This window comes from Mytilus galloprovincialis, chromosome 2 (genome assembly GCF_965363235.1).
Source record: "Mytilus galloprovincialis chromosome 2, xbMytGall1.hap1.1, whole genome shotgun sequence".
NCBI lineage: Eukaryota > Metazoa > Mollusca > Bivalvia > Mytilida > Mytilidae > Mytilus > Mytilus galloprovincialis.
Window position 1 is genome coordinate 69,294,141 of NC_134839.1, and position 15,531 is coordinate 69,309,671.

Here is a 15,531-nt window from a genome sequence, read left to right on the forward strand (position 1 = left end):
ATCTACCTAATTCTGATTGTACAGCAACATTTGTACTTTTATTATTTAAGCCTAAAATATGCTTACAGAACTTTAAGTTCATTTTATCAGCAACATTATTCTGGTATATTTTTTCAAGTACATTTGTAGCATCTTTTTGACAAGAAGCAGAGTTGGTTTTAAACATTCCCCATATCTCTGATCCAAACAAAATAACAGGTTTAATGGTATGGTCAAACAAATGTAAATTTGTTTTAATACTAGCATCTGAGCCAGATAAACATCTATTACGTGTACATGAAGCTTTTAAGGATTTATTAAAAAAGTCTTCTTTTTGCATAATTAAATAGGCCATTTGACTGGAATATAACTCCAAGGTATTTATATTTGAAAACAGTTTCAATTAATTCATTTTTAAAATAGAATGGCTCTTTTATGTGGCGTCCACTTTTATTAAAAATTAAAACTTTAGTTTTTGTAAGTTAACATTTAGGCACCAGGTATCACAGTATGATTCCAATGCCTTCAAGCGCTTTTGAGGTCCATCAGCAGAATCAGAAAATACAATGACATCATCTGCATACATAAGACAGTCTATGCGATAAGTGTTGAGTTTTACACTATCAGGACAATTTAGTAAACTGTTAGGTAGAACATTCATGAATAGATTAAAAAGAGCAGGGCTTAAAACGTCCCCTTGTCTAACCCCAATATAAGAGTTAAAACATGGACCTAGTTTGTTATCAACTTTTATAGCTCTTAGATTATTGAGTGTATACATGTGTTTAATTAACTGGTAGAATTTTTCCCCAATGTCAGACTTGAGCATTTTGATAAGGATACCTGGGTGTATCACAGTATCAAAAGCTCTTTTAAAGTCAATAAAAGAAGCATAAAATGTACTTCCCTTACAATTAGTATATTTATCAATTAAGCATTTGAGGATAAACATGTGATCTGTTGTCCTTGATTTATTTCTGAAGCCAGCTTGGCTATCAGTCAAAATATTTCTCTCATCTAAATGGTTAGAAAGTCTTGTATTTAACACAACATTAAATAACTTTCCAATACAAGAAATTATAGCTATACCTCCGTAATTTTCAGGGTTATTTATATCTCATGATTTATGTATAGGTATACAGTATCCTTCACACCGTAGCTTTGGATAAGTACTATGAGTAAATATATATGTGTCTGTCTGTTGCTGTACTGCTTCCTAATTTACCACAAGTTTCCAAAAAAGACAGTTTACATTAAAAAAAATAATGGTTATTTTCTGGGTAAATGATGTTTCCATTAAATTCTAAATTAAAAAGTTTATTAATGCAGCCTATAAGGGCTGTTTGTCTAGCTTTAAGCATGTCATTTGGTATCAGGTCCAGACCACATGCCTTTCCAGGTTTTAAATTGGTAATTTCTTTAAATATTTCCTGATTAGTCACTTTATAGTCTAATACATTTGACATGTTCTCTTTTTTTCTAAATCAACAAGCATGTTTTTAATAGATTTATTTTTGATTTATTAGTATCCGATAGAGAATTTAAATATTGGAAGTATTTTGTCCATGTGGTGTTATTTATAGAGATTTCTGGGACATCCCTAGCTTCTTCTGTTTCCCCCTTTAATTTATTTACAAGGTTCCATTATTCCTTTGGATTCTTAGTTAGCAGCTGATTATCAAGTTGTTTAACAATTTTTGATTTAAACTCCCTTCTTGTATTTTTTTTTTAACTTTTTGAGTTCTCTATAATGTTTAAAATAGTTATTTCTAATATTAATATTATATTAATTCTCTCTTTTTATTGTAAGGATCTTGATCATACCATGTTTTCTTATTAATAGTTTTCTTTTTATATTTATAAGATTTGAATTTGAGTGACATTTTTGCTGCTTTAATAATAATATTCTGCAGGTCAGTAGCACAGAGCAGAGGCGGATTTAGCCCCCCCCCCCTCCCCCCCACCTTTTGGGAAAAAAATTGGTTGCTTATATAGGGAAACATTGAAGCGTGACTGGAGCGGGCCCCTCTTAGGTCAGTCAGTGGGCCCCCACTTATGAAAATTTTTGGATCCGCCACTGCAGAGTTTAGTATGTTTGATATATCTTGATAATTGTTAGTTTAGAAAAGCATTAATATCAAGTTTACATGATGGGTAACATAGAGCATCCTGTATATTCTATTCATAATTTGAGTCAATGTTAACCTAACCATGTGTCTGTCAGGGTAAGGATTCGGTCCAAGTACTTTTTATCTTCAATCCTTTATGGGTTGATGTAATACAGATACATATAATCGCTTAATAAAAAAGCAATGAACGAGGATGTTAAATTTTATAATACCTTTTTGTGCTTCTTTGTTACACATTTGTTTGTTTTTATAGTGATTAAGATTATAACACAATGTTTAAATGTTGTACCAATATGTTTGACATATTCACCTATAATGTCAGTTTGTTTTGTTCACCCATCGTTGTCAATATAATGACACCATTTTCTACATAAGAAAACGCCTGTACCAAGTCAGGAATATGACAGATGTTATCAATTCGTGTGATGTGTTTAAATTGGCTTTTGATATTGCCATTTGATTAGGGACTTTCCTGTTTGAATTTCCTTCGGAATTCAGTATTTTTGTTATTTCACTTCTTATGATACAGTTAACACTCTCCTCTAAAAAAAAGAACTAAAATCGACCCGTTAACTGCTCTTGTCTTCATTCATCATCTAATTGTACATTTTCACAAAAGTACTGTGATATTCCAAATTGATGCTCAAGTCGTAATGGAAAAAGAAATGGTAATGATTTATATACTAGGCCTTGTATTCTAAGTTATGTTATTGCCAATTTTTTTTAATAAATTAAATTCAGTTACTGCTTTCTGATATTGAAAACGATAAATCATTTCAGCAAAATGTAAGATATTTCTTTTTTAGTGGTATATTATGTTTGATGACAACAATTACGTCAAATACACAGAAAGTAGTGAAGATGAAATGTCGGGTAATCTTGAAATGGTTCTCCAGAAAACTCCAGATTTTGCTAATCCGCCAAGGACAATGACTAACGACCAATTTCTAACAAAGTGGGTACAATAAATTGTTATAATTGCTAACTTACAGATAATTACACTCAAATATGTATTGTGTGCTTAAATATGTGTCCGCTTATATTACCATATGAATATAGTGATATTGCCATATTCAACAGCGTAACACGAGGAATAAATCTTATAAAAAAAAGATGTGGTGATTGCCAATGAGATAACTATTCACAAGAGACGAAATGACACAGATACTAATAACTATAATAGATCATCGTACAGCCTTCAACCACGAGTAAAACCCATACCGCATATTCAGCTATAAAAGACCCCGAAATGACAAATATATAACAATTTAAACGAGAAAAACTAACGACAGGTTGATACAAATAGAAATACATCTAACAAAAAATGTTGACGTGGCCGGGTACTTGTACATTCCAACAACAAAAAAACACTGATTACAGATATGAAAGTACTCGTAGTTACTGAAAGCTAGTTCAAAACAACTAACAACCAGTGAAAACAATCATGCATCTAAGACTAAATTATCAATCGGTGCACTGCGAGCATCCAATGGATTAAGTGTAAAGAAGTCATATACAGTCAGAGAAAAAAATGACCCTGTACAATTTCAAGAAACAGATATCACCATAATGTAGATCCATCAATGTGCATATGTATATAAAAAAATATTTATTTTATTTCATCTCCACATGTTTTAACTTTGTATAGAATTGTTATGGTGAATAAAATATGAGAGATAAACATTTATACATACACCATTATATCAAGAGATCTATATTCGAGACAAAACTTTTAAAAGTTAAATGTAACAATCAGCTTCCCGAATATATGGCCGATGGATTAAATTCATTCAGTCATGATAGTATCTGACCTCCTTTGTCGAGTTACTTAGATAGTTCCCATGTATAAACTTGCATATTTATTCAATTTTCAAATGTACCATAACAAATTACTCTTTTTTATTTTATTTTTTTCCAGTCAAAACAAATATGAATACCTTACCCTGAATCAAGACAGTAGCAATATATATTATGGGATATATTTTGACCAATCTGATCCAGCAAACTGTCCACAGTTTGTGTGGAGCCAAGCAGGTTCACCATACACAGGTAACTTTTATGAAACTGTAACAAACTGCAAAAAAAACACTATTCATTTGATTTTTTCTGTTGTCTACCTTACTAAAACTTAGAATATACCATGTTTCCTTCTTTTTCCATTTTAGTATTGAAAAAGGAAAAGGTTTACTAGTTCAGTTATTAAGAATAAAAATGTGATCGTCATTGGTTGAATTTCTATTGTTTATCATGTTTAAAACCAATCAAAACGGTTTTATGTACACTTTTGAAAATATTACCCAGAAATCATTAAATTCTGAAACGGCGAATTCGGGAGCAATATTGATTTTTCATTTGTTAGCCAGTTTGATCGTCTGTCTTTCAACATTTTTTGTGATTTTTAGGTTTGTTAGAAATTTGAGTTGTAACAACATGGATTTTAGACGGTGTGCGTTTAAAAATAACAACTTTTGGACCAATTATGTTGCTTTTAATCGTCTTAATGAATTATTGTTAACCTTTTGAGATTTCATCGAGTTAACATTTTAATGTAGGACTTTGTAAATACAGCCGGTTCACAATTTTTGGGAGGTATATGATATTCATAGATATTTTGTTATGTTTACCTACTGGTTCCCGGCTCTCTATGGTTCATCTCGTAAGAGACATCGTTTGGGAATATTGCCGGTCAGTGTCTGCAGCTGAATGTTGTTTAATTTTTAGAGAAAAAAAATATTGGGTATAGACTGTGCTATTAGTCTATTCAAGGACCTTATTTCCCATTTATCAATTTCAGTTCAGTGAAACAAATTTGTCTTTATTAATTTCCTCTCTTTGACCCCCAAAAAATGCAGCAGGATTACTCAGTTTACTGTAGTAACTTATTAAACGATTACTTTTACCAGGAGCAAATATAATATCTGTAACATATGATGAAGGGTCAGCAGGAACGTGAACTTTCAGTGTTTCTATATTTCAGATACTTTCGAGTTTCTTCTTAGTTAGTTTCTTCTTTGTGATTTTTGTTATCCATATTCATTAGTATTCATTATTTTTTGTATATGTTATTCTATCCCTCTGATTAATCTAATAGAGATTACAGTTGAAATTTTGTATTTCCTTATTTTGGAGCAGATTTTATTTCAAATCTTTTTTTTTCAGTTTTCTTCGTGATTTTGAACACATATTGAGTATCATATCCCTCCTTTGAAAAGAACATTACTGTTTTGAGTATCTAAACTTGTTTATTTGAAGATGTAATTTGAATGTTCTGTATACATGTATTAAGACACATTTGTCTTTGGCTGTAACTCAAGCAACATTTCATAGATATTCCTTCATGTATACATGAATATTGCTGATTGCTCATTGTTTGTTTGAGCAATTTTGAGACGTAATAATGACATAGCAAAAGAATGGTACTCTTATTCCACCACGAACATTTAAGAGTGCGATCAATGAGGTTACGATAACAGTTTAGAATACAAGCCTTTAAGGATAGCAAGTGTTCATACGATCATTTTTTTTTTTAAATAGTATTTACCCGTCGTTTATTTCACATGTTTCATCACATATGTGGGCTTAAATAAAAGTTAATTATACTGAAATTATGAAGTCCTTTAAAAATATTGCATATGTACTCGATTATTAGGAGGACAATTCTTGATAACAGATTGGTTGATACCTTTTCCACCTTCAATCCTTTTTTGTGATATACATGGAATCGATAACTAATTTCATTATTTTTGTATATACTAGATGAACAAAGTCAACTTGTATCCAATACTTTTACGCTTTCTACTTCATAAAGTATTTCATTTCAACAAGGAAATTATTTTGATATTACTAATATGCAATATTTTTAGAAAATGTGTTAAACGAAGAAATTAATATCATTTCTTTTAATATCTACGAATTAATTGTTTGTCATTCTCATCTCTTTTTGTGTATGTTCATTTATTTTGTTCTGTTTGATAAATAGCAAATAGTGATTGTGTAAATGCAATGCTTTCGTTTCATGGTAACGATGCTTTAAGTTCTTTATTTTAAATAAGGTAGTCGATTGGCTTCTTCTTGTGTCAAAAACTCACTTTCTGTGTCAACTGATAGTTTACTTTTCTCGTATTCCAATTTATATTGTTTCTATTAAATTGACATTAAAACAAGGAGCGAAAAGTTACTACTTCTGGTCTTAAAAAAATGCACCTTTGGTGTCATATGATATCATATAGTTCACTGGTTTGATGAAATATGGTTTATATATACTTTTGCTCATGTCAAGGAAATAATTTTACAATTCTGGGTTTATATGTACCCTGATATGAAAAAAGTGGAAAAATGCTTCTTTCAAATTTTACAATATCACTATCTGTTGACTTTTGAACATTGTTGCTTATCGTGCACATATGAAGTTAAAGGTCAAAGGTCAATGACATCAAATATTTAGTATGTTTGAATAAGATATTATATCAAACTACTGTATCGACATTTTAACTGTTTCTTGAGAAAAATAAAGACTGAGCAACACGAACACCACCAAAACTGGGGGTGATCTCAGGTTCTCCGGAAGGGTAAGAAGATCCTGCTCCACATGTGGCACCCGTCTTGTTGCTCATATTATTAAAGGCAAAGCTTTTCGAAATTACACAATACGAGACTTCATTTATGGAAATCGGGAAGATTCATGTCAACCATACCTTTTCAAGGACTAAACATCGTTAATTATATGTCTTGATAAAATTATAGGACAGAAAACATGGAGCAGATGTTGGTGTTAACTGTATATAAGATTTATTACAATGTTGACAATATTGTGTTTACATTGTGCACTGAACATGAATGTTTTATTGATATCATGAATTATTTTGATAAAAACAACATAATAAATTCCAAAGTTTCATGCCACTCTTATAAATCGAAATCAACGAATGAAACATTTGTATAATTTTACAAATTGTGTACTCGGTGATTATTTATATTTCAGAAAGTTAAGACACATCAATTATCATACCAACATGCTAACGAGTTAATAATATGAAATTGAGTGTGACACAATTTGATTTGTCACCCAAATGTTTGAATGTACGTTTTTTTTTTACAGCAAACGCAGACCCATTGACATTCAGTAATATTGAAACACGTGATCAGTTTTATGTCATTTTGAATATGTATGGTAGGTATCATTTTCAATGAGAACCTTTGATAAAAAGGGCAAAATTTATGATGGTCTATACTGATAAAAGTTGGGAACGTGTCGATATTAACTAAAAAATATTACAATTGATACAATAGCTCGATCATTAAAATAAATAAAGTGTTCAACATCTTTTTTCAGTTGAACTGTTTTTTCCTTAACAAGTACCTTTATTCATATGAAAATATCTTACCAAACTGATGTTACTTATATGTATTTAGGAAAAGCTGGAGCCCGCCTACAAATGCAGGATTTGTCTGCTCTGTTTAAGACCAATTGGAGACATTGGGCTGCTTTGGGCATTTGGTGTTGTCGTCTCCTTGATACATCACCCGTTTCCATTTTCAATTCTATTACTTGCATATGATATTGTGTAATACACGTATTTGAGCAACAAAAAAAAAACATTTATATAAATCATATTCTTATTTAAATCAATTGTACATTCAAATCATCACTTAGAATGAAAAAAGTGCATTGTCGTGATTTAATGTATAGATATAAGAAAATTTGACATTTATGTGGATGAATAAACAAAAGTACCATGCCACTGCTGGTGGAGCCAAGAAGGCAGCACTTCTGTGCTGACATAAATAATCATTGATATGGTCATATTTATAAATAAACTGTTTACAAACTTTTGAATTTTTGAAATGCTAAGGCTTTTCTGCCTCAGAAATAGATTACCTGAGCTGTATTTGGCAAAACTTTTTAGGAATTTTGGTCCTCAATGCTCTTCAACTTTGTACTTTCTTGGCCTTTTTTACTTTTTTTGATTCGAACGTCACTGATGAGTCTTTTGTAGAGGAAACGCGCTTCTGGCGTTAATACAAAATTTAATCCTGGTATCTATGATGAGTTTATTTGATACTTTATGATCAAAATAAAAAAAATAAAAAAATTTTAAAAGGCATTTCTGATGGAGAAAATATTTCTACCTTCTACAATGGATATCGTCTATAAATTTAGGATAACAAATGTTTGTTTTGTTGCTTGAATACATAGATAATTAATGCATATCGCTCGAGTGATCTGCAAGTCATGTACATTTCTAACTTTCATATGTTTTCTTTTTTTTTTGTAGATCGCTGTCAATTTGAAGCAACAAGCCAAATTGAAAATTCAGGACCATGCCCAGGTAAGATAGACTAAATTTTTGTGGTGATGCCAACTTTATCATGATTTTAAGCGCTTCTTTAATTTATGTTACTTGGGAAGATGAGCAAGCAAACCTGCAAGTCAATTACACTTTTACAAAACGAGCCCTTTTATCTTCAATGTTTATTGATTATATATATATATATATGGTAAACACGTATAACTTCAATAGTTTTGATGTTGAATGAAGGCATAATAAAGATTAAGTGCGTCGAACATGTAGGTCTGAAATAAACTTTAATCGACCAGCTCAAGACTAAAAGTTAGAAAGGCAGAAAGGCGAGATAATTAAACAAAATTAAGTGCGTGACAACCAAAAATATAAGGAATAAAATCCTCATAATCGTCTACGGTCAGATTTGCTTGATGGAGGTGCAACCTGTAGCAGAGTTGCATTACAGTCTACGATTTTTACATGTGAATATGAATGTGATTGCATCGAAGCGTTAACTAAAAATTCACCAAAAATACCAAGCTTATAATCGTTTATAAGAGACCCGCGTTTCGTCTTAATAAGACTCATCAATGACACTCTTAAAATGTTATTATATGCACTTCTTATGATTTACACGTTCTCCCCGCTAAAACCTTCAACCTGTTTGTTTACTCCTATACTTATTAGGAATATAAAATAATCTTTTTCTTATCCGCATATTTATTGTTTAGTTCCAACCATTCCGATTGTAAGCACGTCTATGACATATGTGACCACACAGTCAGGAGCCAATCTTAATCTTGATTGTTCGTTTGACTCAATGGTCGATGTTAGTGGAGTGAAATGGGCATTTACTGACAGAAATAATGTATACAGAGAGGTTAATGAAACAACAAACGCATCTAAATACGGTGGATCGACTATTAGCACACCATCTCTTACAGTAAAAAGCTTTTCACAGTCTGATGAAGGCTTATACAGCTGTATCGTGGAGAATTTCATGGGACCTGGAACAAGCCATGCAATAAATGCCAGCGTAGCACCTTGTAAGATTTTCATAAGTATTACAGTCTAATCATAATGTGATAAGTTTTTTTAATGTTGTTTGTTACATATATTATCCGTAAACTTTAATAAATAATAGTTTTCTGTACAATCCGTTGTGGGTTTTTTTTCTCTAAAATTGCCTGCTAAACGGTATTCGTATTTTACATATTTCATTATTTTAAAATTAAAGGTTGTTGGATGTAGAACGAAATCAAGGTTGTGCAAGCCTGATACTGTTAGCATCAAATGCTCATAACATCTAAATAAATGTTTATAGATTTAGAGGTGTTCTGTAAACCACGTTACTACTTATTCAAATGATAGTTTTTAAACCAAATGTTTGAATAGCTTAGTGATTAAATGCTGGTTTTATAGTGGTGCTATACAACTATAGTCTTCTATTAAATCCAAGCTTTTTCGTTTAATATTTATGTAAGGAATGTATACGAAAATACATTGTTATTGATTTTATCGAACATTATAATGCTTTTTTCTTCTTCGTTTATTTTTAGATGTTGAACCAATGTGCCCATGTAATTGTGATTATAAAGATAAACTGGATTATTGGGCAGCTCAGAATCAAACCAACCACACTATGGAGGAATGGCGGGAGATTTTAGCACCAGTTCTTGAAAAACTCGAAAAGGAACTTAAAGTTGATACAAGTAATTTATCATCTACAGTCAATAAAAGGATAAGCGCAAAAGATTCCAGACCATCTTCACAGAAATTGGGAATGTTAGGGATTGTTTGTTTAAGTTTGATCGTTGGTGGCATTATTCTTGTTGATATCACATCGCTCCCACGACATTGTCAAACCGCTAAGAGCATTTGCACAGGTGGAAGTTAAGATTTGACACTAACCGATATATTTTAAAGCAAATAAAAAAAGGGTTTCGAGTGTAAAGGTCATAATGAGACCATTTACCAACATAATACAATGTCAATGACATCTTCTGGTCAACATACTGTTTTCGCTGATATCTAAATTTTATTTTATTATGAAAATCAAAGTATTTAGTCCTACCATCGCTGCATGTCCGTAAGAAAATAATATTGCTTTTTTACAGTTCATTTCAGATAATTTATTATAGAGAGCTAAATCTTAGACATAAACTGGTTACAAAATGGGTTGTAAATAAGTCCTTGCAACTGTTCCTTTACAATTTAAAATATTTAACTTCATTTTTATTCTTTAGAAGAAAACAACATTTACCATGTTTTTTTTTTTTCGATTAGAAAACCAGTCCATTGGTGAACAGAGCATGTTGGCCTGAATATGTCTTTTAGTTTTTGTGTAGTTTTTCTCATTTACGTTCGCATTAAACAAATATTAAAATGGACTATAGCTATTCAATGCATAACTTAGCTGCACACATTAAATTGTCAATTTGTTGCTAAAAACAACATAACCGAACAATATACCTCAACAACCCAACCCTGCCCTCGCATCCACAAAAAGAATTAAAAAATCCTAGACCAGTATTATCTTAATTGTTTGTGGTTATGAATGCTTTTGTATATTTTTTATATATTATAAGTTTGTCATCTTTTTAATGTTTTATATAATTGGTAATCTGATTAAGGTTTGTCTGTGGAGTTTCTTCACTGATTTTTCACTTCGAATAAATGTTTGAATTTGACAATGCTTTGGTTTGTTTTATTTTTTGGCGTCACGCACTTAAGCATGAACATGTTTAATTTTTATTTATTTCTTGGCATAACATTTGGTAAAAATGGAAACATCTAATCATGGTCATCATACAGGATTTACATACAAAATTAGTATATTTCCTGACAAAACCATATTCCTCAATTATATATAACGTTTCACATAATGAAAATAAAAACAACGTGTTATATAATATAACAGTAAGAACTTCAAATGAATACACAAACAAAATGAAATCGAAGTGTATGCTACAACACTTTAAAATAAGAACTCTTAACAATATTCTCCTAAAAACAATAAAACTGACATTAAATCAATTATATTCGGCCAAGGTGCTTTCTAGATTCACATTCATTAGGAATGCTAAAAACAAATATTAGAAATTCAACCATGGAGACAAAAATAAATAAAATAATAAGCGATGAGCTAGTTTACCAGTAGTGACTCTATGAATATAAGGGCAGATCATATAAGTTAAACTTTATCCCTGTAGATTATCACATATAAAATGTTGCATAATTGTTTAGTAAAAAGTTCTAAACTGTTCATTTGTTTTGAATGATCGATAAAATGGGGACTTATTGTCCTTTCATGTCGACATATTTTCGTTCTCATATGATGCATAATTCGTACAAAACCTTCTCAAAGAAAACGTGAAAACACAATTATGCTGAATTATTTAGTTACACTTTTAGTCTTGTCACTCTGTTACCCACATTTACTTAAATGTTTTATCTCATATAAGGTAGCACAATACAAAGATTTTTTTCACTCCCAATCAGACAACTTTAAACTGATGTAATTAATTTCATCCTTTTTTATATTTTATAAATGAGGTACCAAAAGAAAGAAGAAAGAATAATCTTTCATATTGTGATAATTTCATTATGACATAATTATTACATAATTAATTATTATGTAATTAGTTGCTATATTGTGATGTCAACACTTGAATGAATTTAGCATCTTTGTTCTTCATAGCATCCCAAAATATTTTATAGATTCTTGTACAACACAAGTATGTTGTCAAGTATGGACATCACAATATGGCAACTAATTACATAACAATTAATTATGTAATAATTATGTCATAATGAAATTATCACAATTTGAAAGATTAATCCTTCTTCTTTCTTTTGGTACCTCATTTATAAAATTTAAAGAAAGATGAGTGGAGATACATCAGTTTAAAGATGTCTGATTGGGGATGAAAAATCTTTGTATTGTGCTACCTTAAATAACCAACATTTCATTAAGTGTTTATCTCATATATCCATGTAAACTTGAGATGAAGGAAACTAGAAGATACTTTTCTCAATATTGAAATAGAAGGACGCATTCAAACTTGGTTCTATTCCAAAATCCAGTTGATCTCATGTGTTCAAAAGGTTTAGGCAGTAACTGCTCCACATGAGACAACCATAGTGCTACCCTAAACAATATTTTGTAACCTATGTATATATATATATATATAACTCGCCTAATGAATAAATCTGTTGTAGAGTTGTCACTGACTCAGACGTACTTATATATATACAACTCGTCTAAACATCAACCCAACAATGTTAGATCTGTAAATTTGCTTTCGCAAATTTGGTTCTTCCCTCGCCGGGGTTCGAACCCATGCTACTGAGATACCGTGACACCAAATCGCCTGCACTGTAACCGGTGCACTAGACCACACGACCACCTGGGCTTCATAAAAATGAAGCTTTCGGTGGTCGTGTGTTACCTTTCCACGTTAGTTTTAATCTAGCGTCGTACTACAGTACATGATATATATATATATATGTTACAGTAAATAGGTGAAATTAGGAATTACATGTAATTACTAAAATTTAGGAATTACATGTAATACCCGATGAACTTAGAAAATACAAGTAATTCCTAAAATGGCCCAGTTATTACCAGTAATTACTAATTTCAAAATGATTTTTTACACCTATTTACTAACTGTAAAACCAATGTTGTAATATATGGTCAACTGATCAAAAGTTATGGTAATACTAACTAGAAAATCAGTAAGTACGCTTAAAAAGTGATCAGCTTAAAATGTGCATTTTTGCTATAGGTGCATTACCTACGAGATTTAAAAAAAATATGATTTTTGTTGTTAAATTATTAATTAACAATTATATAGTGAAATTATATTTCACTTTCAGCAGCCTATCTGTTTCTATTTTGTTGAATAAGCTGAGAAACATGGTTGATGAGTTGTGCACTTGCAAGTTAATAATTGGGCCTCATTGAATACATATTCATTTGACCTTCAATTCAACCCCTAGCTGGAGATGGGTTACCAATGTATTCAGCTATCAAAATTGTAAGGGTTTCTCAAAACTTAGTGTCTCGTCTACTTTTGCTGTGAGTCGCAGGACCAACAAAAATAGGAAAACAATCATTAAAATTTTTCTCTAGATACTATCTTTTGACTAGTTCTGTAAGCAGATTTTGTCCAAATTTGGTAAAAATTAAGGATGGTTTATGAAATCTAATATTTTTTTAAAAAAACTTGAACTGCAAAGTGTATGTTATGTTAACTGCATAAAAAGTAGTCCATTTATAAGTAATATAAAAAAAAAGGATTTTTTTTTTACAAACTTTACTTCTGGATATTATCTTATGATCATAAACAAGCTTTTGTCCAACTTTGGTAGAAATCCAGGATATTTTGAGAAAGTTATTAAAATTTAACAAACTTTAACCACAGTGTGAATGTAATGTAAACTGGCATAAAAAATTAGTGATACCAGTAATCACTGAAACAACTAGTAAATACATGTGATTACTAAATTGACTAGTAATTATAGGTATTTACTTAAATGTTTAGTAATTACGTGTAATTCCTAATTTCACCTATTTACTGTAACATATATATATATTTATATAAGTATGTCACGTGACTTGAAAACAAACATATATGGAGTAGTTACTGTCTGTATCTCACGCTACGACATCACCATATATGTTTACCAACGGTTATGTAAATTCTCTAATCTTGAAATTTCAAATTTGGTAAAAAAAAACACGATTAAAAATGATAAATGTTGCTACCGGTATAAACAACAAATACATGAAAAAATAATAAGACCACACTAAAAACTAAAACAACAGCAACACGAAATCATTTTAATAAAATAGGGGTTGTCTTACGTTTTTTTCACACGTAACCAAGGTCATGTTGCTCATAAAAGTACAGAACTGGTGATAATCCTCTTTTAGTACATGTACATACTATTCGAGCAAAATAGAACGAGGTTCAGTTTAGTTTACTACAACTGAAACATATTCGTCGTCATAGAGCAGCTAAATATATAAAAGAGACATTCAAACTCAAAATAAACTGACAACGTCATAGTTCAATAAAAAGACAAACAACAGAACAAAACACGACAAAGAAAACTAAAGATGGGGCAACAAGAATCCCATTATATAACTGTGAGTGATAGCAGGTGTTTCTAAAAGTTAATCAGATCTTACGCCACATGTATCACATGTCGTGTAGTACAAACTGGATACTAAGTCTAACTTTGTAGGTCACATTTGAGACATAAAAATCTGTCAAATCTATGAAGGTGCTGATTTCAACCTCACCAGTCGGACTTCTTGGTTTATTAGCTTCCTTATGATCAGCAACCTCTATCGAGGAAATCACGATAGAAAATACAAGACATGGAATATCGTATCAACTGAGTGAGTGGTATATACTCCGTATGTAGTCGCTGCTAGAATGTTCCTATATAGAAGTGTAAGTTCACAACTCGTCTGTGAAACACGTATTCCAAAACAGTCAACCCTCCAGTGATGGATTCAATACATTGTCAAGGGAATGATCTCAATTTCACCATTTGGTACTCTTGGTTAATTAACTTTCTTGTAAACAGCAAACCCCTTATGAAGGAAATATAATAGGTAACAAAGCTGTGAAATATCGTATCAACTGAGGTAAACATACTTCGTATACAGGTACTCATGGTCCACCTACCATTATTGTCAATTGATGTAAGTCAAGATACGAGACACACTTAAACATTTCTGTTGTATCGTTAATTTCGTGTTCAATGAAATAGATGCTTTCAAGGTAACCTAGTAACCAACCTTTGAATTATTTAGTGAGATGACGTCATTTATGAAGCGGAACTTAATGTTAAAGGATAATGTTAGCTCTTTTTCATTCTTTCTAGAAAAAAGCTCCTGTATGATGTACGTTTCGCATGAATAGTGTCATAAGTCAACTAAAACTTATCGTTTGCCCTATCATCCTCTTCCAATATGGTAATCCTTTATTTTCATTTCAGAGGCTTTATGATATATAAAGAATGAACTCCGTCCCTTGCTTTTAATGCACTTTCCATATAAGGAGAACTATGATATCATTACCAGTACAAGTTGGACTGTACTTGATGTCAATTTTTGACAA

At 31.0% G+C, this 15,531-nt stretch overlaps 1 protein-coding gene across 2 annotated transcripts in view; it reads left to right on the forward strand.

Moving 5' to 3' along the window:
• The window catches only part of LOC143062383 (uncharacterized), a 36,019-nt gene extending 24,937 nt beyond the window's left edge, over window positions 1–11,082 (forward strand). For both annotated transcript variants that reach the window (XM_076234094.1, XM_076234095.1), the window contains exons 3-8: window positions 2,915–3,063; window positions 4,027–4,157; window positions 7,207–7,278; window positions 8,384–8,437; window positions 9,124–9,438; window positions 9,952–11,082. In XM_076234094.1, coding sequence (XP_076090209.1) covers window positions 2,915–3,063; window positions 4,027–4,157; window positions 7,207–7,278; window positions 8,384–8,437; window positions 9,124–9,438; window positions 9,952–10,289 — 1,059 coding nt within the window. In that variant the 3' untranslated portion in view covers window positions 10,290–11,082. The remainder of the gene's footprint in view (window positions 1–2,914; window positions 3,064–4,026; window positions 4,158–7,206; window positions 7,279–8,383; window positions 8,438–9,123; window positions 9,439–9,951) is intronic.
• The last annotated feature ends 4,449 nt before the right edge of the window (window positions 11,083–15,531 follow it).